Source organism: Bidens hawaiensis, unplaced genomic scaffold (genome assembly GCF_021521415.1).
Source record: "Bidens hawaiensis isolate Kalapana, Puna unplaced genomic scaffold, B.hawaiensis_p1.1 tig00066007_1, whole genome shotgun sequence".
NCBI lineage: Eukaryota > Viridiplantae > Streptophyta > Magnoliopsida > Asterales > Asteraceae > Bidens > Bidens hawaiensis.
This window is the reverse complement of record NW_027501749.1, coordinates 17,147-43,204: the sequence shown is the minus strand read 5'-3', so window position 1 is coordinate 43,204 and position 26,058 is coordinate 17,147. Positions and strand designations below refer to the sequence as shown.

The following is a 26,058-nucleotide window of genomic DNA, read 5'->3' as shown; positions in this document are numbered from 1 at the left end:
ATCTGTCTCCTTCTCTGGAGGAGGCGGCGGTTGTTTTTCAACAGTTGGTGCTGGCGTTGATAGCCTACCAGCTGCTGGACAATCAGCAATGGATGGATCTGCATAAGAATATCATAATTAGATCCCATTCTTAAAGAATAATAAAGATTAACAAAATAAAATTACCGGATACCGTCCCTAGACGTTCTGCAAGGTTTGGCGGTAATGGTTTCCTCGGTCGATGCGTCCGACGTTTCTTGGTTTTTGGTTCTTTCTCAGCATCCGCAGCACTGGTACCCGCGTCACTTGCCTGGACGCACGGAGAGATCTCTTCCGGTAAAGATCTGCCAACAAATGAGAGACAGATGAAACATCAGAAGTATCATCTGAGCTTCCTTCCTCAAGGATGGCAGAATCATCATTTAAAATAACGATTATCCCATCGGAAGTTAACGCATTAAGAGGCGGAGGATTCAGGATGTACGCACCTGTTTCAAAGATAGCTTCCGAGACAACCGGTTCGGCACGCACTTTGACCGGAAAGAGGAAGTACTTGGCAGTTTTTTCAAGGATAGGCGTATCCTTTGCATCGCGAATGGTCTTACCCACACAACCCTTGTCATCATCCAGGGCATTCAACATCGATCCAAAACCTAAAAACAAACCAAGAACGTCACCAATAAAATTTCAAAATACAAGAAAGACAGGAAAGCAAAAGCAGTGAGACTTACGACCATCTAGCTCAATAAACACAGGTTCCATAAATAGAGAAGACCACAAACGGCTCATGCCCGCCCATACAAGGGCCTCTTCCGGAAGCGCCCGCATTGGAGTCGGTGACGCGGTCAGCTTATGGAACCAGTCGGTTTCTCATGGGCGGCCGGAGTAATTTCGGTAAGAGCATCGTTAGGAGCACGATGGTTAATGGTCTCTGGCACCATATATCAGAGATCCAAAAAAAAATTTTCTTCCAATCCTTGGAAGACTCTTCGGTAACACTGCCGATAACTCTATCCGGCAAGCTATGGCAAGTATACCATTCGTTCCGATTCGCCATCTTGTAAAATACAGCGAATCGATCCAACCGGGGTACTAAGTCGTGTGCCATGCACACGAACTCGAAATGTCGAATTCGCATAACAGCGCGTGGGTGAAGTTGAGATAAATGAATCCCAAAAGCCTTGACCACACGTTGAAAAAACTTTTTGACAGGAAGGCGAAAGTTGCTACGGTCAAAATAGTCGGCATACAAAGCCATCTTCCCGGGAGGTGGGAAACTGGCAATCGAACCGGCAGATGGGAATTCCGGTTCCCACTCCGGTGGAATGCCATAGGTTGTAATTAGCTTTTGATATTCCTCCTGGTCCCAGCAAACTTCTATCTCATCAACTTCAGATTGAGCAGTCGCCATTGCAAATGCTTAGCAGAATAACAGGCTATCTCCAGAAAGGTTGAACGATAGATCGAAGAAAGAAAGCAAGTTCGTATTTAGAATTCAAAGGCGATAAAACTTCAAAAAGAAGTTAACTCCCTCTATTTATACCCACCGCAATTAATGCGATGGGATGCGAACAGTAGAGAGAGAAAAAACCGTTCAATAACAGATCGCCACGTCACGCGGGAAATTCGAAAAAGGGAAAAAGTTGTACAGTCGAGTACAGTAACAGCCGTCAAAAACGTCCTGTCACCTGCACACGCGCCTGCGAGTGCTCAGCTTGTCCTTTTTCATGATTAGCCATAACAACAAAAGATATTTCTCACCAACTTGCAAAGTCAAAAATCCCCAAAATCCACGTTAAGTCCAGAATTTCACCCGCATAAAGTACTTCACACGGAAGAAACACTGGACTGGGGGACTTATAGAGGTAGGGTACCAAAAAGACCCAAATACCCTTAAGTGACACCCGCGGGGCATCCAAGTCATCCGCATAACCTTGGGCGGAAGAAACATCCTCACAAGGCATGCGGAAGCATCCTGGCACCCTCAAAAGTTGTCCGCAGGACAGAAAACCCGTCCGCGTAAACAGCTACGAGGTAATGCCCCGGGACAGCTGTTAGTGTGTGATAACACTCTAGAAGATTTACCAAAATGCTCTCTTAATTAATACGTGATGTATCAGCCAAATTATGGAAGGACACCTGTCCAGGTTGTTATAACCGTGCACATGGCCAGGATTGTTCATCGCCCTGCCATAAGGAGACACGTGTCCGGGTTGTTATACATGCACATGAAACGTATGAGCTAGACCAGTAATATGAGGACACGTGTCCAGGCGGTTAGAAGAGCATCTTTCAAAGGGACAGCTGGCCCAATCATCTTCCCATACTCTTCGGCTATAAATACCCTCTCAATCACCATGAGGTATTCATTCACAATCACTGTACTCTCTCAATTTACTTAAGTACTTTATCTTCTCATCAGAACTGTACTTATTCTCACGCCGGAGGGTGGTTACGGGAAGACCCCCCACCTCATCCTTCCCGTAACGAGCTCACGGTGTTCTGTTTTGCAGGGTTCACGTCACTGGACTTTAGGAGTTGTGTTCATATCGTATTGGCAGTTATCCGTATTTTACCCTGTGGACGCATCGGATCTAAGACCCATTAGTGGGGAGTAGATCCGTGTTTCTTCGTATAACTACAATACTAATGTTATCATTGGTGTTAATATATTATTATATTCACTATAGGAAAATGGCATATCTATTCAGAATCAACATTAGTGCATAACACTTTCCCTTTTTCCAAAAATCAATATGTCTGTCTCTGGTAAACTGAAGATTCCTCTCAAAGAGATATCGTCGGCAACTAACGAATTTGCTGAAGCAAACATCATTGGAAAGGGCGGATACGGCTTAGTGTACCGAGGCCAATCAGAACAACATGGCAAGCTAGCCATAAAGCGGTTGAATAGGCAGTACGGACAAGGAGTCCATGAATACGGAATGGAGATTTCACTGCTTTCAAAATATAAGCACGAAAACCTTGCCTCTCTTATTGGATTTTGTGGAGAAGCCGGCGAGAAGATCTTGGTCTACAAATATGAAGCAAATCAGAGTCTTGACAAGTTTTTGCATAGGAAAGACTTTTCCTGGATTCGTCGTCTTCAGATTTGCTTGGGCGCTGCCCGTGGGTTAAGGTACCTTAATAATGAGACTGGATCTGGATACGGAGTTATCCATCGTGATATCAAGAGTTCAAACATCCTCTTGGATGATAACTGTGTTAAACTTTTGGCAGGTGAATCAAGAACACGAACACAAGATTTGATCAACACACGATCGACTCTTTTATTAAGAAAACGACTAACGAGAAAAACTTAATAATTGTGATACAATGTATGGCTTATATAGAGCCCATACATGACTAATCCTATACTAACTCAAATACACAATTTGAATCTAAAACAAATAGGATTAAATAAAATAAGACTAAGTTATCCTATAATAATAAACTAATTATTATATTAATTACTCTCCAAGATTTTAGGAGCCTTCAATATGGTTTGGTGTTGAACACGTTTAACACTCCCTCTCAACACCAAAATTCTTCTAATCGTGACACACGCGAAGCACCTTGACTCGAAACAACCTGCGACTCAACTCAACAGGTCACGTCTTCCGGCTTCGACTCAAGTGTTGAATTCCAACACTCCTTCTAGGTTCATACTTGGTAATTCCAAGGTCTTTTATGGTCCCGCAACACCTGTATCTCTTTAGACTTGATTTCTGGTCTCGCCACACGCCTTCACATGAAGTTGCGTCTTGGTTCGTTACTTCTTAATCTACACAAGATCTAGGACATATTCAACTCACCTCCGAACGGCCTTATCACATGCCTTGATCATCTTCGGTGGTCTCCTACGAACCCACTGTTCGTACAAACCGAAACCATCGAGCCCGCTGTCTTCTATTTTGACAGTCCCAAAACCATAACTATGTGACCAATTTTGCCACCGGTTCTAGCTCCGTAACTCATCCCTCGCTGTTGTTAAAAACATGAACCGTTTCTGCCATGCACGTTACAATTTGGTCCCGAAACCGGACCTCGAACATCTGATGTTGTTGTCTCGTTTAGACAGCCCGGAAACGCTACCACTCAGACTGTTGGGTCATCGATTCAGCCCACTAAACTACACCGACACATAGAGATTTTATCATCCCGACACACGGTGATGACACATCATCGCGACTGGACACACAAAGTTTCAACCATCCCGACACACGGTGACGGCACTTCATCACTGAAACCTTCAACTCGATGAACACCTAAACAAAGTTGACACACAACCCTATTACACTCTGTTATACTGGCGTACCGAACCACCTTGTAATTCCCTCATTCCCAGTGGTCAAACGCTACAAACTGCCGGTTGCCAAGAACTGATCTTGGTAAAATTCTTGCGCATGTTTGCTAAACTAATTAGCGACACTTTCTATTAAAACTAGAGACGTTTGATCGGATTCTTACTATGGATCAATTAAAACCAAACAAGAACAGTATGTTTGCTCAACCAAGCGGTTCTTTTCCGGTTATTAATTCGACTCACGAATACTTCTATCGGAAACTTACGGCGATCGGAACCTAGACACACCTTTGTTCGATAAAAAACTTACCATGATGGGTTCCGTTCCAAAAAAAAATCAAACGTCGATTACCTTTGTTGTATAAACAGGAAGTAAAAGAATGGGTTGGACTCAATTTATTTGAACACTCCATATTACGGCTTGTTAACCCATGGCCAACCTCTTCACATGAGCCAATCAAGATTTACCACCATCATATTTCTTCTCTAACAGCTACGAACATATTGTCACCTTGTCGTCCCAAACGGTACTCCCGCACAGCAACGATTGACCCGAAACACCTCACCGTCTTCGTCTATTGTTGTTGTTAGTCTTGCGGTTTCGAGTCGCGACATAAGCCAATTTTTCACGCGTGCCCTCCACCGACGGACACACTCGCCGGTGGAGGCTGCCCCGATCTTCAAAACGCTTCCCGATACGAGCCCTAGGCTCTGATACCACTTGTTAAACTTTTGGTAGGTGAATCAAGAACACGAACACAAGATTTGATCAACACACGATCGACTCTTTTATTAAGAAAACGACTAACGAGAAAAACTTAATAATTGGCCCTACAAAACGATGGCGTTGAAAGGTGTGAGGCAGATGCCGATTTCACCTTATTAATAACCAAACGTGTCCATTTTGATTTATGTATGTTTCTCCAAGAAGATATGTAAAAGAAAGCGTTTTTTTAACAATAAAATTTATTTCCATCTAATACTATGCTTGTAAGGATTTACATCTACTACTATCATTTTAAAAAGGTGAACTCCATGTTACTAATTTAAAAATATATGTAAAAGAAAACTAAATATAATGAAGCATTTTTTGATGTATTTTACTTACTAAATAATATAATAAAACTTGAAATTATTAATTAGAACCGGTTGGTTATATTTTACGCTAGATATCTTTTGAAACTTGAATGATTTTGGATAAAAAATTGGGTCGACCAAATCAACCTAACTATACTAAAATCTACCAAAACAACCAATGCATACATATATTATAATTCAACTTTGAACTTGAAATAATTTAGAAGCAATAAAAACCCTAATAAGGATGGAGGGTATAATCCCCAAACTTTTCAAACACCCCAAATGCCCTAGGCGTCATATTAGATTTTTTTTTAAACTTTCTAAATTGCACGGTATGGATCAAAAACTCCCCAAACTATCAAATATATACACACATACATAAGGGGGGGGGGGGGGGGGGCTGTACTTTAGGGGATAACGCCAAATTTTGGAGTTTTAATTTGGTCTAGATAGAAGGAGACGGTGTTTGTATACGAAGTCGAGCATCTATAAAAACATTGTACAAAATATGACATATCATTCTTTAAAAAGAAACTTGATCCTATAGTCTTTGACCCAAGATGGATTTTGATGACTTTTTATGTTATTAGTATGTTGAAAAAACTCTTTTTTTTATACGTGTATAGAAAAGCAAGGGAACTTAGGATATATCAAGTATCAACACACAAATAACAATAAGCACGTAACAAATAAGAAATATAATAAAAATAAAGAAAAGATATATAAATCATAGATGAAACATGGAATGAATAAATTAGATGTGGCTCAATGGTAGCGCACTCACTTTAAAAGTGAGAGGTAGGGGGTTCAAACCTCACTATCACCAATTTATATGGGAGATATGAGGGGTGACCCTGGCTTGCCAGGGTTCGAGTCCTGATCTCACCCGGTTTTACCGGCTCCTTGCTGTCGTGCCATTTGGCGGGTGTGGGGGTGGGTCGGGTTTTATCCGGTGAATCCTTAATAGGTCGACCGCTAGGGGCTCCGTCCGTCCGGACTAGTGGCCGGCTCGGGCTACCTTTAGCCATTGGAGGCCGCGTACGGAGTATCCGGCGTTATTTAGTTGTTCGTTAAAAAAACATGGAATGAATTAAGTTCACCAAATCCACTTCTTGAAAAAGACCACGTCATAAAGCAAACAAACAAACCTAGCTAAGAGTCTAGTTAATATGATTGCGTGCAAAATTAAAAGATTAGAAAATATATTAATAAATAGACCTGCCCCAAATGAGCATGTGATAAGTGACATTAATACCACAACATTACCATGTCCACCCTAAAATCCTTGGATTATTAAACTCGCCATTTAACATGCCAATTGACCATCTTTCTTCAAACTTTGATTGATCACTTTACAGTTTACAGATCCATCGTTAATATATTATTAAAAGTTATATAATATGATATTATTTTAACTGTATATTTGTAAACTATGATATACAATAAACATTTAGTTTAAGTTTGTCATAACACACACTGTTCTTTACTTAAAAGTAAACTTCATTAAACAAAAAACAACTACAAACAACAAAGATAGGGACCTATACAGAGCACGAAGGACTACCGCAACCGTTTTAACTGTAAATCAGCCAAGCAAGTTATTTTTTTATAATAAAGTACCTCAAACTTTATAAAAAACCAATGGGTAATGGTGGTTGACCTAAAACTAACCCAAACTCACACATGCTAACCAAAAAAGAAAAAAAAAAGTTACTACCGCAACCGTTTTAACTGTAAATCAGCCAAGCAAGTTATTTTTTTATAATAAAGTACCTCAAACTTTATAAAAAACCAATGGGTAATGGTGGTTGACCTAAAACTAACCCAAACTCACACATGCTAACCAAAAAAGAAAAAAAAAAGTTACATGAATCTCATGTAGTTTAAAATATTCACACCCTTATACATATGAATACAAATATATATGATCAAAAGTGATATTTATTTGATTTCTTTGGAATATAATTGTGGACTTGTACCTTGTGGCACGAAACAGAAGGAGCAACGTAACAATGTAACATTGCACATGGTTAAATGTATATCTTAAGTTGAACACTTTGGTGAACAAAATCCCCTATTTTCTCTTTCTAGATCTAAAATGTCTAAATCCAAAACACTAGTCTACACTAAAGGTTACACGTAACATGTTTAGAAAGAAAATAATAACTATTGGGTGTAGATTTTCTATCCTTAGGATGAGCTGCGATTCAAGGGTTTTGAGCTATCCCGTCGATGCTAATATTCTAAGGAAGGTACTCTGACTTATTCAATTGTCCTATATCATTTTTATTTGTTTTGCAGATAAGATCACGTGTTAAATATGTTAAAACAAACGTGGATTTACAACGGCTGATGCTTGGACTTCGTCAAATGGAACGTGGGCAAGCAACGGATTATGAAGGAAATGGTCTAGGGTTTCCGGTTATTTCGGGATAGCAGTTGTAATCTTATCTTATATAAATGAGCTGATAATATCACTAGAACACACACATTCACTTACCTAGTTACTAGCATACTCTATAACACTTAGCATTCGATCACTTATCAGCTCCACCACTTGTAACCACCATTTTTGTTATTAATAATAGTCGACGGTGATAGTTTCACCGTCCGGGGGTTTTTTGTGCCGGAGATCATAATAATCAAGCGTTAATTCGACCAAAAGTTAAGTTCATAATCTTTAACCGAAGAGATTTGATTAAAGATTACGTTGTAAACTCTTGACCAAAACGAAGATTATCATAATCAAGGGTTTTTCCCTCGTAATCATATCCTTGTGTTCACTCTTACTATTAACAAGCACTCCACCTCACACACTAATTTAATCAAAAGTTACTTTGCCAATTTTTGACCGAAACAATTTGGCGTCATCCGTGGGACAAACGGTGCTTTAATCATTATCAACTCTCAAACTAAACCCTACTCTCAATAACCACAACATGTATTCCCAACCGAAGATTGTTTCCTCTTCTACCGCAGCCTCAGATTCCTCCGGGAAACCTTCCATGCCTCCTCCTCCTTCTGCTGTTGTTATTCCGAAGAAACCTGACAGCATTCAGAAGAAAACTGCTACTCCAGTATTTTCGGGATCGAGACCGTCTCCCCAGGATCCCGTTATGGTATCTAATAATGAACTTTTGTCTATTTATAAGCGGTTACAGGAACAGACGGATCGCCAGAACAAGACCAACCAAATGCTGGTAAAAGAACTCGAAGATGTCAGGAAAGCCAAGAAGCCGGCGGAAGAGTTCACGCCATTAATCCCGAGATCTCTGGATTTCACTCCTCCGGGATCCTCAGGATTGGTGCGCCCAGAGTCAACCACGACGTACAACCCTGGATCATCGCTCTTCCAGCACTTAGGATCTGCGGGATTGTACTCATCTAGATCCCAATGATACTTGCATGCATCCTTTGCTGGGCCGTTTCAACACGCAGGATCCTCAGGATTGTCGCAGCAGGGAGGATCCTCAGGTCCTTATCAGCAGGCGTTATCCTCAGGATTGTCGCAACGGAGAGGATCCTCAGGTCCTTATCAGCAGGTGGTATCCTCAGGATTCCCGCAACAAGCAGGATTCTCAGCAGTGCCTCCATCAGGGTCCTTCAATCCTCAACAACCATTTGCTCAGACTCAGCAGTTTGCAGGGTCCTCTAAGATGCACCAGGGAGACTTCATCCCGATGCAGGCTAATACTTCGGCCACTCCATTTGTCACTCCAGGAAACACTATGTTTGGGAATACAACCTACAACACCCAAACCATTCCTCAGAATATCAATCAGGGTAACACTTTCAATACAATTCCTTTTAATGCTAATCAAGGATTTTTGCAAGATGCAGGCATAAGTTCAAGTTTAGCCCGAGAATTACAGAAGCTTAAGGACATAATATCAAATGTTCCTGGTGTTTCCCGTCCTATAGTTGAAGTTCCCACTGATAGTCACAGAATATCCCGATTTGTGCCATCAATTGGTGACTTACAGATCCCAAAACGGTTTCAAACCCCAAATATGCAACTGTACGACGGTTCGACGGATCCCGAGGAACACGTGGCACAATATAGAGAGCGTATGGTGATCAACCCAATACCTATGGAAATCAAGGAAGCATGTCTTTGCAAGGGATTTGGGTCTACCTTGACCGGGTCAGCCATGAAATGGCTACTGAGCATTCCTCTTAATACTATCACTTCTTTTTCTCATTTAATTAACTTGTTCAATAACCAGTTTTCTTGCAGTATAACATTTAAGAAAATGACAGGTGATCTTTACAGGGTTACCTAGAATCCTGGGGAATCCTTGAGAGATTTTATTACCAGGTTTAGCAAGGAGTCACTAGAAATTCCAAATTTAAACCCGGCTTCGACAGTGGAAGCTCTTAAGCTGGGATTAGAAAAAGGCTCATCTTTCTATGAAGATCTTGTTATGACTCCATGTAGGTCATTAGATGAAGCAAGAAGCAGAGTTCTGAGGTTTATCATGCTGGAAGATGACAAGAAAAACTATAAGATCGGTATCCCGAAGTATGACCAGACGAACAGGAAGGCCGAATCCCCAAGAAAATCATATCGGTCAAAACCTTATTACAAGCCTGATAACCCCAGGATCAATGCAGTTGATGATGAGGATAATGAAGAATATCCTAAAGTTTCTGAATATTGTTTTTCTTTTGATATTGGTGGATTAATGTGTGTCATGCAGGATTTAGGTGAAAAAGCCAGGTGGCCAAAGAAGGTGGAAATACAAGGAGTCTACAAAGACAAATCAAAGTGGTGTGCCTTCCATGAAGACTTTAGGCACTTGACTGATTATTGCATTGCTCTCAAAAGAGAAATTAGCTATCTTCTCAGCAAAGGCCACTTGAAAGAGCTACTTGGCAGGAAAAAGGGAAGAGAGCAGAATCCTGAGAATATTCTTGAAAAGCCAACTCCTCCACCAACGGATGCAAAAACAATTATGTTCATATCCGGAGGATCCGACATCTGTGGAACCTCTTATTCTGCTGCAAAAAGAAATGCTGATAAGAGGAAGTTAGAAGTGGCTGACAGACCAACAAAGACATCCGTTCTCACTCAAACAAAGACCATGACCTTCCATGAAAGTGATAGAGTCAGCATCCAGGATCCCCACCATGATAGTTTGGTAATAACATTATATGTAGCTAACCATTATGTGCGCAGGATCCTTGTAGATGGTGGAAGCTCTGTCAACATTATTCAATTAGATGTGCTGAGAAAGATGAATACTCCTGAGGATGAAATTGTTCCCAGTTCCTCAGTATTGGTTGGATTCAGCGGAGAGACTAAGAACATTATTGGGGAAATAAAGCTTCCAGTATACGTCGAAGGGGTAAATAAAATACAAAAAAATTGTGTTATTGACTGTTTGTCTTGTTGCAATATTATATTAGGCAGGCCCTGGATACACGACATGAAAGCAGTCGCCTCCACCTATCACCAATGTGTGAAACTCCCAAGTCCGTGGGGAGTCATCAAAATCATCAGCGATCAACAAGATGCAAAAAATTGCTACACATCCTCTATGAAGTGTACTGCCAAACCCCAGCAGGCATAGCAATTACAGAAATCAGCACGAGGCATAATGGAGGCCAGGGAACAAGAAATCAAAGAAGTACTCCCTTATCCCGAGGATCCTGAAGTCAAAGTGCTGATGGGAACCAGCATTCCTGAGGATATTGAGTCAAAATTGCTCGATTTTCTCAAGTCAAGACTGTCGACATTCGCATGGAAACATGAAGATATGACAGAGAAGAAAGTTTGCACCTGAGAGAAACATAATTATTCAAGAAGAAGTTGAAAGACTTTTGAAGGCAAATATGATCAGGGAAGTTCAATATCCCCGATGGTTAGCAAATGTAGTAGTGGTGCAGAAAAAGAATGGAAAATGGAGAGTTTGTGTGGATTTTACACACTTGAATAAAGCCTGTCCTAAAGATCCATTCCCTCTGCCACACATCGATTCAATGGTAGATGCTACAACCGGCCACGAGATGCTGACGTTTATAGACGCATCCTCAGGATTTCAGCAAATCCAAATGGAGCCCTCAGATCAAGAAGACACGGCCTTCATGACTCCCACATGTATTTATTGTTATATTGCTATGCCCTTTGGACTTAGAAATGCAGGTGCAACCTATCAGAGGTTAGTCAACATGATGTTCAAAGAGCAACTGGGGGACACGATGGAAGTCTATATCGATGATATAGTGGTGAAGTCCAAGAAAGCTGAGGATCACCTCCAGGATCTCAAGACTGTATTTGATATCCTCGACAAATATAAAATGAAGCTGAACCCTGCGAAGTGTCATTTCGGAGTGAAGGCTGACAAATTCTTGGGATACATGGTCACCAAAAGGGGGATGGAAGCAAGTCCAGAGCAGATACAAGTCATCCTAAATCTGAAATCCCCAGCATCAGTCAAAGATGTTCAAAGGCTGACTGGCAGGATAGCGGCACTCAACAGATTCATATCCAAATCCTCAGAAACATGCAAAGGATTTTATGATATCCTGAGGAAAAACAAAAGGTTCGATTGGACCAGTAAGCATGAGGAAGCTTTAATGTCCTTAAAATCTCATCTTTCCTCTGCTCCTCTGCTGGTAAAACCCGAAGAAGGTGAACCTCTATCTCTATATCTAGCTGTATCAAATAATGCTGTGAGTGCAGTTTTAGCTAAGGATCTCGAAGGTCAACAACATCCCATCTATTATGTAAGTAAGAGTTTATTGGATGCTGAAACCAGATATTCTTATCTTGAGAAATTAATTTTAGCACTTATTATGGCATCCACTAAGCTTAGACATTATTTTGAAACTCACCTTATTCTTGTTAAAACTAATTACCCTATTAAGTCTGTTTTGAGAAAACCAGAAATGTCAGGTAGGATGGCAAAATGGGCTGTAAAACTGAGTGCATATGATATAACATATGAACACAGGACTGCCATTAAATCCCAGGCATTGGCAGACTTTGTGGCTGATTTCACCAGTGAATTTAAAGAAGAAGCAGACTTGGAAGTCCAACAACTTGAAGAAACCAAAGATAAGTGGACTCTATACATTGATGGTGCTTCAAATGTTAGAGGGACAGGTCTCGTGATCCTGCTGAAATCGCTACATGGGGACATTATACCTCAATCCATATCCTGCGGATTCCAAGCCACAAACAATGAGGCAGAATATGAAGCTTTGATAGCAGGATTACAATTAGCAATCGACATGAAAATCAGGTTTATTCAAGTACATGTTGATTCATTATTATTAACTAATCATTTTAATGGTTCATATACTATTAGAGGAGAAAAACTAATGAAATATTTAGAGCTAGTCAAAAAACTAGCAAAATGTTTCGAAATGTTTGATATTTCACAAGTACCTAGAGAAGAGAATGTTGAAGTAGATGCCCTAGCATACTTAGCTTCATTCTTCAGAATACCAGAGGGTGTCAAGATTCCTATCATACACATCCTGAGCTCAGCAATAGAAGAGCAAGGTGTCAATGAAATATCAGAAAATGATGAAGATATGAGAACCAAGGATCCTGAGGATAATGAAAATTCTTGGATTATTCCCATCAGGAAGTATATTCAGGATGGCGTTATTCCAAGGATAAAAACCCAAGAGCTTTTCGCACAAAGGTAATACCATATACTATAATGAATGATATAATATACAGAAAATCTCTTGCAGGACTATATCTTAGGTGCTTGGAGAAGGCAGAAGCTCAAGAAGTTCTTTAGGATATCCATGAAGGAGACTGTGGGAATCATACTGGGGGCAGAGCACTATTTTCCAAAATCCTGAGAACAGGATACTTTTGGCCAACGATGAAGAGGGATGCTATGAATTATTCTCAGAAGTGTGATGCATGCCAAAGACACAACAACATTCTGCACCAGCCGGCTGAACCATTGTATCCTATTATATCCCCTTGGCCTTTCATGAAGTGGGGTATGGATATAGTGGGAAAGCCACCAAGAGCTTCGGGAGGAAAAGTCTTTATGCTGGCAATGACAGACTATTTCTCGAAGTGGATTGAGGCTGAGTCTTTTGTTCAAGTCAGGGAGAAAGAAGTTATCTCATTCATCAAGCTCAATATTCTGACAAGATTTGGAATCCCGGCAGAGATAGTATGTGACAATGGCTCACAGTTCATCGGCAAGAGAACCACCAACTTCTGTGCCAGTTGGGGAATCAAAATGATCACTTCAACACCTGTCCATCCCCAGGCTAACGGACATGCCGAGTCAAGCAACAAAATCATTATCAATAACCTGAAGAAAAAGTTGGGGTCTAAGAAAGGAAAGTGGGCCGAAGAACTACCCTTCGTCCTTTAGGCAAACAAGACCACTTCAAAGAATTCTACTGGTCAGACTCCTTTCTCATTAGTGTTTGGGGCTGAAGTAGTAATCCCGACAGAGATGGTTATCCCTACAGCTAGAGTCAGTCATCAAAATTCCGAAGATAACACTCGAAGTCTACTTGAAGATTTAGATGCGGTAGAAGAACTCAGGGATTTAGCAAAGATCAGAATGGTCTCTTATCAACAGAAGATAGCAAAGTCCTACAACAAAAATATCAGGGTTCGTAGATTTCAAGAAGGGGATTTGGATCTCCGAAAAGCCTTCCAGAATACAACAAATCCTACAGATGGAAAGCTTGCACAAAAGTGGGAAGGTCCTTACTTGATAGACTCAGAAGCAGGAAAGGGGGCATACAAATTGTCCACTTTGGATGGTGACTTACTACCAAGGGCTTGGAACACTATCCACCTCAAAAAATATTTTATGTAAGATTTCTATCCCGAGGATAATTTAACTGTAATGTTAAACAACTAAGGTACGTATTCTAATTTATCTTTTTATTTTTCAACATTATTATTCTTCTATCCTGGTACTGACTTAAGCATCGGAGGGGTGTTAGCAAGGCTAACACCCACCCCTCACTTAGAGTTGATTGTTTTGTAGCTTAAAGATATGTGGTATCCCCACATGGAATGGAGTTAAATTAGGCCATGTCGCCAGTATATATATAGGCCTTGTCGCCAGTTTATTTCTAAGGTTTAAGGGGTTTTCACTTCTTCTTAAGGGCCTTGTCGCCAGTTGGCCTTTGTCACCAGTTAAAGGTATTATGAAATACTTTCTAAGGTTTAAGGGGTTTCACCTCTTCTTACGATCGCATGTAGCGCACATTTATTCGACCATAGTTTGAGAGACGGGGCCAGCACATGAAATATAGTGACTTGTTACATCGTTATCCTCAGCTATTGGTTTGAATCTAAAGTTTATGGTAGACGTACCATTTCCCAAGGTATAAGGGGTTTTCACCTCTTCTCAAGGGCCATGTTGCCGGTTTAATCGTAAGGTTTAGGGGGTTTCACCTCTTCTCAAGGGCCTTGTCGCCAGTTTAGGCCTTGTCGCCAGAATTTATGAAATTATTCTCAGGATAATATTGCAGGATATCCTTATGATTAGAAGAACAACCTGAGAGGTAATCTTGTTAACAAGGATGAATTGGTCTACACCTTATCAAAGTTGATTACTAAATAATTCTGGTATGACTTCCTATTTTGCAATGTTCTTTATTTCCTTTTATATAATGAATTTTATGACTTTATGTTGGTTCATTAACTTAAACTCAAATTTTGTTTCTTATCTCACTTAGATTTTTAAGTGAAATCAACTTTATTGTGAAAATTCGATAACATGAGCAAAGATAAAACACCAACGTAAGTCATAAAAGGTTATTCTACTAATATTAAAAGTGCAGGAAAATGATGATTCAGGTTTCACTCAAAAAAGAGCCCATCCACCTGAACCATCATATTGTCTTAAAGCAGGAAATAAGAGGTTTGGGCTTTGTCCTGAACCAGGATCCCTCTACCCAAACCAAAATCCTAAGCATACTACATTATCCTTACATAACCATAATAAAAATTGTCCAAAAAACACTTGAAAACCAGGCCTAAACCTTGTAACCTTCAACCTGGTCGCCCTCCTTCTTCTCCGACTCTGTCGCCTCGCCGGCCTTGTTTTCCTTCGCCTGCTCGCTAACACCAGCTTCCTTGACCACCTCAGAAGTGCCCGCCACATCATCTTCCTCGACCTTCTCGCCCCTCAGCATCTTCAGCTTCTTCCTCCAAGCCACTGAGTTCCAGCAGTCCATCGTGTAGCCTTTCGCTTGAACTTCCTCTGACATCTTGAGCATTGACTCCAGGATACTGGTGGCTGCACACTTTTTGGCTTCTTCAAGAAACTCAGTCTTCTCCAACTCAAATGAGGCTCTGAGATATGAAATCTCCTTATCCTTCTTTTTGAGCAGCTTATCCTTGATGTCAGCAGCATGCAGAAGATCGACAACCTTAGCCTCAACATCTTTTTGGGCCAACTCAGCATCCTGGGATCTCTGACGGTAACCTTCAGTTTTCTGTTATTCCCAAATTAACATAAGTTTTCTGCAGTTTACTATTCTCAGGATAAGCAAAGATACTTACTGTCCTAAGGAAGTTGGCAAGGGCTTGCAGCTTCTCCACAGCGTCAGTAGTGCTCATATCGGCAAAGGGCTCGGTCTCAGCTGAAGTAGTGGCTTTCCTCTTCTTCTGTGCTGCACTTTTCTGACGGGTCGTTGGAACTCTCACTAATGGAGAAGCGGTCTTGGAGTGTTCTTGCTTTACCACAGTCCTATCCTCAATGAGGTCGTCCAGATCGACTAAGCTGAAAGACGACTTTGGCTTCGGCATCCCTATCCGACAATTTATCAAGTTATTCCCAAGAGAGTAAAATCATAAGGATTTCATAAAAAACCCAAAAAACTTACCAGAAGACATACTCTCGACAGATTTTGCAGCAGTTACACTTGTCTCTCCCGTTTCTTCTTCTAGCCAGAACTCCCTATCCTCTGGCGAAATCTTAAACAAAGCCTTGAGCCTTCTATTTGTATCCTTCCTATACTTTACCAAATCTTCAAACACAACTGCCAACAAAGAAATCATATTAACACAAAATATTTGCAAAAAGAAATTCTATCCTAAAGATTCCCTACCCTTGTGAACCCATTTGATAGGCAAATTCATTCCGTCAGGAATAGAGTCACGACGGACAAAAAAGAATTTTTTCTTCCAATCAGGGTCGCTGATGGACACCTTGGGAACTATGTAAAGACGGTTAGATTTAGATTGAAGACAATAACGAAAGGATCCATGAGTTGGGAGGTTATAAGTTGCGGCTATCTCGGGCACACCTATGGACAACCCATGGGTATTGTTCAGACGATCTACTGTGGCCAAAACCCTCCACACCATTGGCATGACTTGTGAGTACGAGAATCCGGTTACGTCAAAGAACTCCTGGATGAGTGGGGAGAATGGATATGAAAGGCCGATCGAAAAGGGATAATAAAAGAAACACACCCAGGTTTTGGAAGAAAAGTCGGCTTTGGTTTTAGGGTCGTAAGGTCTAATGACGGCTTCGGCAGGCAGCAAGCCTGAATCTTTCAAGAATTTAATGTCAAGATCCTTAAAGAGGCACTGGTCTTCATCGTTAGCCAGAATAAGAGCCTGATCGACGAAGTCGTCTGAGGTTGCAAACGAGAAAGGATTGGGCGCGCAAGGAGTTCTCTTCCTCATTATCGATTGGATCGGGATAAAATTTTCAAGAAATTAAGAAGACAAAAGATAAGAACTAACCTGATAATGAACTGGTGGAAGAGTATTATGATTTGGAAAATTGGGAATGGTTTAATTATAACCTAAGGGAACGGTTGTGGAGTCTCCTCGATTCCCGCACACGTCACTTCAAACCACAGAGATAATATTGATTTTAAAATTCAAAATTTTTACAGCTGTCACGCAGTAAAAATTGGGGGCAATTGTTGGGTGTAGATTTTCTATCCTCAGGATGAGCTGCGATTCAATGGTTTTAGCTATCCCGTCGATGCTAATATTCTAAGGAAGGTACTCTGACTTATTCAATTGTCCTATATTATTTTTATTTGTTTTGCAGATAAAATCACGTGTTAAATATGTTAAAACAAACGTGGATTTACAACGGCTAATGCTTGGACTTCGTCAAATGGAACGTGGGCAAGCAACAGATTATGAAGGAAATGGTCTAGGGTTTCCGGTTATTTCGGGATAGCAGTTGTAATCTTATCTTATATAAACGAGCTGATAATATCACTAGAACACACACATTCACTTACCTAGTTACTAGCATACTATGTAACACTTAGCATTCGATCACTTATCAGCTCCACCACTTGTAACCACCATTTTTGTTATTAATAATAGTCGACGGTGATATTTTTCACCGTCCGAGGGTTTTTTGTGCCGGAGATCATAATAATCAAGCGTTAATTCGACCAAAAGTTAAGTTCATAATCTTTAACCGAAGAGATTCGATTAAAGATTACGTTGTAAACTCTTGACCGAAACGAAGATTATCATAATCAAGGGTTTTTTCCCTCGTAATCATATCCTTGTGTTCACTCTTACTATTAACAAGCACTCCATCTCACGCACTAATTTGATCAAAAGTTGTTTTGCCAATTTTTGACCGAAACAATAACCTAAAATTTAGGGATTACAGTTAAACTTGAACCTGATATATGATATAACTGGAGTTGGTTTAGGATTAGTTTTGAAATTACCCGATTACCTGACAATATTGACCAATTTATCTGATTTACTTGACATAACTATTTTTATATTATACACATACACATATATTTATATATAGTGTATTATAAATATATAATTTGTCGATATTATTTATGACAATTATTTGAGACATTTTTTTATAGTAATCATTATTTTTAATCGATTAGTTATATTTTGTCAAAATCCGATGGGTTTTCAGCCGGGTGTACATATCTGGTATTTGACAAAATCCAATAGAAAACTCGATGAAAAAACCCAAAACCCAATAGGGGTAATTAGCTGATAAAAACCCAACGGGTTAAAACAGATAGTTAAGTATGGATTTGAAAATATCTAAACCCGACCCAAACTCAAGCTATTATGATTCCTATTCCTACTAAAATTAAATGTAAACCCACAACCAAAATTTGACGTGAAATACGGCAGCTGCGCACGGAGAAAAAGATTAAAAAAGAATAATAATAAAAAAAAATCTGCTTCTCTCCCTAGAAGCTTCTGAGCTGTTTTCTTCTTTATCACTGACAAGAAACAACTCACAACCATCTCTTGATTTCTTTAAATGTCTTCCATTCTATAATAATATTATTTATTTAAAAAAAAACAAACATTGTTTCTCCCAATTCCATTCCCACTTCATATTATCACTAATCACTTCACTTTTCTAAGTGATTTAATCTCAATTTCTTGGCCAAAATATTTCAAGATTTCAAGAACAAAGCAAAAAAAAAAAACAACTTTTTTTTATCTTTTTACTTTTTCAAGAAATCTTGATTACAACAAAAAAAAAATTAATTTTTTTTTATTTTCTTTAATCCATTTTGAGCCAAACACCTTCAAGAAAAGCAAAAAGCAACCCACTTTGTTTATTTTTATTAATAATAATTTGGATTGGTTTACAACTTTACATAATATGTTGGAATTCAATTAATTGGGGTTACCATGGGTTCTCTTGAAAATGGATTCTTGCCAATAAAAAGAGAGCCTTTACTCAAATCTTCATCAACCAATGCAAGAACCAACTCATTTTCTCAAAGACCCAGATCAAGATTTGCAAGATTCATGGTGTTAAAGAAGCTTGATTACTTGCAATGGATTTGTGCAGTGGCTGTGTTCATCTTCTTTGTGTTTGTGTTCCAAATGTTCTTGCCATTATCAACTGTGGACAAAGCTGGTACAAATTTCTTGAACCAAAAAGATGATGACTTTAATATTGGTTTCAAGAATTTGCTTCAAGGGTTTGATTTTGGTGAAGGTGTTAAGTTTGAGCCCACTAAGCTTTTGCTTAAATTCCAAAGAGAACATGAACATAAAGATATTATTATTAATAATAATAATAATAATAATTCTTTTGGAGGGTCAAGAAAAGTAGTGAGATTTGGGCACAGAAAGCCTCAGCTTGCTTTTGTGAGTATTATTAATTTTGATAAATTTGTATATTTTTTGAGTAATAATCAAGTTCTTGATGGTATTTGAATTTGGGTATGTTAGGATTTATTCAAGTTTTGATTTTTATTAATTCCTTTTTTATAAAGGTTTTTGCAGATCTGTTAGTTGATCCACAGCAAGTATTAATGGTTACTGTTGCAACTGCTTTAAGAGCAATTGGCTATGAAGTTGAGGTAATTTGAGTCTTTATGAAATATTGACTGCTTTAATTGTTTTTAGTTTTCAATTAGGATGTTTTAATGGCATAAAAATGATAATATTTTTTTAGTTCATTTATGTGAAGAGAAAAGATTCTTGCTTTAGATTACTTAAGATTTGGTAAATTGTATTATTGATAAAGTTTTTAAATATTAATGATTTTATTATTTGGTTATTACTATTTACATGCTAATCTTGTGAAGGTTTACTCGCTTGAAGACGGGCCTGTGCATGACGTGTGGAAAAATATTGGAGTTCCGGTTAATATTGTGGAACCTAACAATGATACAAAGATTATAATCGACTGGCTAAAGTATGTTTTGAGATATTAAATAGATAATATGTGATGTTATTTAATTTAAGATGTTAATTATAATGGCTATTTGATCTTTGCAGCTATGATGCCATACTTGTCAATTCTCTTGAAGCAAAAGACGCGATTTCAGGGTAAGTTTGTCGTGTTTTATCATATTCATTTCATAAGCAAATAATTACATAAACTTAATAAATTTAGTTATTGTAGCCTTTTACAGGAACCGTTTAAATCATTATCGCTTATATGGACCATCCATGAAAAAACACTTGCCACCTGCTATCAAAAGTATGTTTTGAATGACCAAAATCAGCTCATTGATGATTGGAAAACCGTGTTTCATCGAGCTACAGTTGTTGTTTTCCCCAACCATGTCCTACCGGTACATTTATGTGGCACATTCTTCATTTGTATGCCTGTAAACATGCTGAGCGAACACGAACGGAACTTGTTCGTGTCCGTTCATTTAACTTTAACTGAACAAACGATCGAACATGAACAGGTAAACGAACGGGATATTCTTGTTCTTGTTCGTTCATTCGCTAACAGTATAAACGAACAAACAATACTGAACATAAAATTAGAATAAATTATAATGGGCATAAAAGCTTATAAAAACTAGACTAAGTTGTAATGGGCTTAAAAAGATTTAATGAAAATATTAACGAGCGTAAACAAACAGACTTAAATAAACGTAAACTACCATGGAAAACTACTTTGCTGTCATTATTATAAATGAATGTTCGTTTCGTTTACATGCCTATTTGTTTGTAATCATTATTACTAAAGTGTTTTACAAGAACTCATTTTTATTTATTTATTATTTTTTTGTTTTCAGATGTATTATGCTGCATTTGATGCTGGAAACTACTTTGTTATACCTGGATTTCCATCTAAGGCCTGCAAATTGGATAACTCGTTGATTGTTTCTGAAGAAAATCTTCGCGAGAATATGAATTTTGGGGCCCATGATTTAGTTATTGCTATAACAGGAAGTCAATTTATGTATAAAGGGTTATGGGTGGAGCATGCACTCATTTTACAGGCTTTATCACCGCTTTTAGCCGAGTTTAACGCGGATGATAATTCAAGTCAACGTCTCTGGATCATATTCTTGAGTCAAGATCTGAGTGGTAATTACAGTGCTGCCATTGAGGTAGAATATCACATTCTTAATATTATTGCAAAAAAAATGGAAAAGTTGCAACCTTTATGGGACATCTGAAACGGGTCAACCCAACAAGACCTACCCGTTTCAGCCCGTATTGTATTGTTTGTCTTTTGGTTCATACTAACTTGAGTTTAATGTTTTTTCATAGGAAATTGCTTCAAATCTTAACTACCCAAGTGGCACGGTAAATCATGCAGCCGCTGATGAGGACGATGACGTGCACAAAATTCTTAGCATTGCAGATCTTGTGATATACGGGTCGTTTCTTGAAGAACAATCTTTTCCTGATATTCTAATAAAAGCAATGTGCTTTGAGAAGCCAATAATAGCTCCTGATTTAACAGTAATAAAGAAATATGTATGCTTCTAAACTTTTAACACTTTTTAAGTTTTTATCCATTTGCAATACGGTTGCAAAAGTAAACTAAAAATAAAGAGTTAATTATACAAATAGTACTAGACCCCAAATATGTTACACAAAAAAAGATAACAGCTGTTTATGTATTGAGCTAAAAGGGTAAAATTGTCATTTTTAGAAAATTTAAAATAAGTTTCAACAAAAGTTTGTGTTAGACCCCAAACATGTTACAAGTTGAAAACCACATATGCTAAACGTGTTAGTTTTTAATGTTAGCCCCCAATCCTGTTACTTTTTTCAAACTACGCGAACCGTTTGTAATTAACTCTGTTTTTTATTTGTATTTTGGTTGTGCTAACAAAATATCATATTTCAGGTTGAAGACAAGGTCAATGGCTTTCTTTTTCCTAAGAGGGATATTAAGGCTTTAACACAAATTATGCTTCAATTGATGTCAAAAGGAAAACTGTCATCTTTAGCTCGAAATGTTGCATCAATTGGAAAACATAGTGCAAAAAACATGATGGCTTTGGAATCCGTTGAAGGGTATGCTTCGTTAATAGAAAATGTTGTTAACCTACCTTCAGAAGTTGCATCTCCAAGAACAGTATCAGAAATTCCATCTGGTTTCAAAACCGAGTGGCAATGGCGTTATTTTGAGGATATTGCAGATGGTAGCTATGTAAATAGAAGTTTGAGGATTCATCGGTTCTTAGACGAGCTTGAAAATCGGTCGAACCGTACTCTAAAAGACGGTTTAGCTGATGTGTCAGCCGATTATACGTTTTTGTATAGTATTTGGGAAGAAGAGAGAAGCGTTCAGACAGCATTGGCTAAAAAGAGAAGAGAAGACGCTGAGGTAATTAAGAAGTGTTAGTTTAAGTCAAAGTTTTTGACTTTAGACATAGTTTCAGTCAAAGTTTGACTTTCCATGGTGTGTGTTTTTGCAGTTAAGGGACAGAAGTGAGCAACCGAGAGGAACATGGGATGAAGTGTATAGAAGTGCAAAAAAAGCTGATAGGAATAAGAATGATTTGCATGAGAGAGATGATGGAGAGCTTGAAAGAACGGGTCAACTGTTATGCATCTATGAACCTTATTTCGGACAAGGAGCTTGTCCTTTTTTGCACACTGGTTCGCTTTATCGTGGTATTGGGTTGGTGAGTCATTTTATTAATGTAAAAATTTGAACTTTTTTCTTCTTTTAGATGCTATAACAGATGTCAAGGTTGCATAACGGGTTAGGGTTGAAACGGGATTTTTTGTAAGTGTCGAAACGGTTCGGGTCGGTTGGGATGGCCCGCTACACCCTTTTGTCGAAACTTTAAAAAAAATTATTCACTATGATTAGAAAAGAATGTTATTACAGTTGCAATCTAAATTTTTAAATAAACGTTGTAAATTTGAAATTTTTAGTAAAAATATTTAAAAATTAAAGTTGGTTTTTGTGGTGATCTTGTAGTCAACTAAAGGTCGAAGGTCAAGAACCGATGACATTGATGCACCTTCACGTCTTCCTCTTCTAAGCATACCTTATTATCGTGATGCCCTTGGTGATTTTGGCGCCATTTTTGCGATTGCTAACCGTGTTGACCGTATTCACAAAAATTCTTGGATCGGGTTTTCATCATGGAGAGCTACAGCTAAGAAGGCATGTTAAGTTCTTTGATTACAACAATGTATTTCTTATTCTTTTATATCTAAAAGATTAGAGGTTTTGAACATAAACACAGGCTTCTTTGTCAAAGACCGCTGAGGTGGCGTTATTAGACGACATTCAAGCACACAAGCATGGTGATGCGCTATATTTTTGGGTTCGAATGGACAAAGATCCAAGAAACCCGATGCAACAAGATTTTTGGACATTTTGTGATTCTATAAACGCGGGAAATTGCAAGTAAGGCTCTAAAACATTTATCTGTGAAAAGTCTAAACTTTAATATTGACAACTTTTCAAGAATATGAGTTTAGTCTTTTAAATAATATCCCATGATGCTAAATGCTTGAATATTTGTGAAGTGTCTAAATAGCCATCAACAATGACAAATTGTTTGATCTTGTACTAGGTTTGCGTTCTCCGAAGCTTTCAAGAAAATGTATGGAGTGAACGACAACTCGACATATGTCCCTCCAATGCCAGCGGATGGTGGTTCATGGTCTGTCATGCATAGCTGGGCGTTGCCCACCAAATCTTTCCTAGAATTCGTCATGTTTTCAAGGTTACAATGATCTTATTTATGAACTTTTATTAAAAAAAAACGATATTTAAGTAAAACGATTCCCTTTTATAATAATTTGTTTTTGTTGTAAATATTTTGCAGGATGTTTGTGGATGCATTAGATGCACAAATTTACGAGGAACATCATCAAACTGGTTTCTGCTACCTAAGCTTATCCAAGGTAACCTTTACCTTTCGACACGAGCACTTATTAAAGTGGTCAAGCAGGTTAATGGTCGTTGATAGTGTATATCGATGCATAAGACTCACTATATAGTTTTATCAACTTATCAAGAAAATCAGATTATAATTGATGTACTATAATTGAAAAACATCTTTAAACTAAAGTTTTAAACTTTTTTGTACAAAAAAATGTCAACCTTTTACCATTTTGGCCCGAACCTGTTATGGCCCGTTAGTGCAATCAGTCAACTTATTTTAGCATTTGATTTTAAAATATTTTTTAGGACAAACATTGCTACTCGCGTGTTCTGGAGCTACTTATAAACGTATGGGCGTACCACAGTGCAAGACGAATAATATACATAAACCCTACAACCGGAACGCTTGAAGAACAACACGCTTTCAAAGCCCGAAAAGGAAAAATGTGGATCAAATGGTTCAACTACAAAACCTTAAAATCCATGGATGAAGATCTTGCTGAGGAAGCTGACTCGGACCACCCTAACCGTCGGTGTTTATGGCCTTCGACCGGTGAGGTTTTCTGGCGAGGAATGTATGAAAAAGAAAGAAGTCAAATGAGACAACAAAAGGAAAAAAGAAAACAGAAAAGTAAAGATAAGATTCAACGGATCAAAAACCGAACGCACCAAAAGGTTATAGGGAAGTATGTGAAACCACTGCCTGATAACGAGACAGTCGATAATTCAACTAGTGTTTTAGAAGCAGTGAAAGGTTCTTAGATGACATATATTCACTTTTTTTGGTAGAAGAAGTAGCGTTATTGGGTCAATTCTTTTTGAAAATATGTAGTCTTTTCGGTTTTTTTATTATATTGATAAGTTTTTGTTGTGTAAAACTGCATCAGTAGATGATGCTCAATTGTTAATGCATTGCCTTGATAGTTAAATGCATACTCAATGTGTTGAAATTGTAACTAGAGGAGCACAAATCATGTTTTTCTAATACCACGTTCCGGGTATGGAACCGGGTTCGGGTATGAACGAGTATTAGCCATACCCGGGTCAGGTTCAGGTATGGGTATAGAGCCGGGAATTCTAAAATCAGGTATTTGCATACCCGGTTTCGGGTATTGGGAAAACCCGAAACCAATATCTGGTTCTGAGTATGGAATGGGTTCCGATTTTCGGGTATTGCCTAGTGTAAATCGGGTCTAGTTTCAGGTATGGGTTTTGATACGGAAATGCATATTCTATCCGTTACCTATGTGTAGGGTCAGCTACTGGTGGGGGTGTTAAAAACCCGGTTCTGATTTTTTTCGGTTCAAGTTTTTTGGGCACATATAATTGTAACTATTCTTGATTCTTGCTAGGGGTGTGCTTGGATTTGGTTTCCTTTTTATCAATTGTGTTTAAATTTTTGGGCTCAATTTAATGAATTTGGGCCTATATATTTATTTTTGTTAATTAATTAGGTTACTGACTCGTGTACGACACGGGTGGAAATATATAAAACGTTTAACAACACTCGATGAGACAATAACATGATATATGGTTGTTATTATAAAGTATTATAAACAAAAAGTTGATTCAACATAAGTACAACCAAAATAACACTGGTTCTACAATTACTATATATATAATACTTTTCATAAACAACAAAGTAACTTTCGTTTTACAATTATTTGATAGATAAAAAAAACTTGAAAATTAAAATTTCATAAATAACTAAATAGTTCCTTATAAACCGCATTTGTAGTTTTATTTGTAACATTACCCTCCTTATCTAATATAAGCATTTTAACACCGGCTCTACTCTTCACTCGTGATAAAGCCACATATAGCTGACCATGTGTAAACACCGGCTGTCGAAGAAGATGAAAGGGATTTTGAAAATTGAGGAGTTGATATTAGATAATATGGTTATAAATTTATTATAGTAATATTATAATATTATTATGTTAACTTTCTAGACTTTAATTTGTAAGAAATTCTTTAATATGAATTACAAATATAGATTGTATATTTTCGTATACGATGAGATTTTTTTTTTATGATATGACGTTTTTAAAATTAAGTAGTTTGTTTTTATGAAACATTTATAAGTGTCGGTATTGTTATATGCTTGTTTACCGTTTAAAGTAAAAACGGTTCAAAAAGACATCTCAAATTTAT

General features: G+C 38.2%; 1 protein-coding gene and 1 pseudogene across 2 annotated transcripts; both read left to right on the top strand.

Annotated features, from left to right (window-relative positions):
* Window positions 1-2,735: 2,735 nt before the first annotated feature.
* Window positions 2,736-3,349, top strand: LOC143604622 (receptor-like protein kinase THESEUS 1 pseudogene; annotated as a pseudogene).
* A 15,508-nt stretch (window positions 3,350-18,857) lies between these two features.
* On the top strand, window positions 18,858-24,835 carry LOC143604621 (uncharacterized). 2 transcript variants are annotated; one of them, XM_077081044.1, is made up of 14 exons: window positions 18,858-19,209; window positions 19,581-19,657; window positions 19,886-19,995; window positions 20,079-20,129; window positions 20,206-20,377; window positions 20,834-21,151; window positions 21,315-21,524; window positions 21,901-22,383; window positions 22,475-22,684; window positions 22,987-23,175; window positions 23,258-23,421; window positions 23,591-23,743; window positions 23,846-23,924; window positions 24,211-24,835. In XM_077081044.1, exons 1-14 carry the CDS (start codon window positions 18,978-18,980, stop codon window positions 24,664-24,666), a joined length of 2,904 nt encoding a protein of 967 aa, XP_076937159.1. In that variant the 5' UTR covers window positions 18,858-18,977; the 3' UTR covers window positions 24,667-24,835. The 2 variants fall into 2 exon arrangements, with proteins under 2 accessions (XP_076937159.1, XP_076937158.1); XM_077081043.1 differs by having other exon boundaries at window positions 18,858-19,442; window positions 19,571-19,657.
* Window positions 24,836-26,058: the final 1,223 nt, after the last annotated feature.

Coding starts and splice junctions, on each gene's coding strand:
- LOC143604621 (XM_077081043.1), top strand. CDS start 18,978: ATGGGTTCTCTTGAAAATGGATTCTTGCCAATAAAAAGAGAGCCTTTA. Junction 21,525..21,900: donor TAACAGTAATAAAGAAATAT/GTATGCTTCTAA, acceptor ATCATATTTCAG/GTTGAAGACAAGGTCAATGG. Junction 22,685..22,986: donor TTTATCGTGGTATTGGGTTG/GTGAGTCATTTT, acceptor GTGATCTTGTAG/TCAACTAAAGGTCGAAGGTC.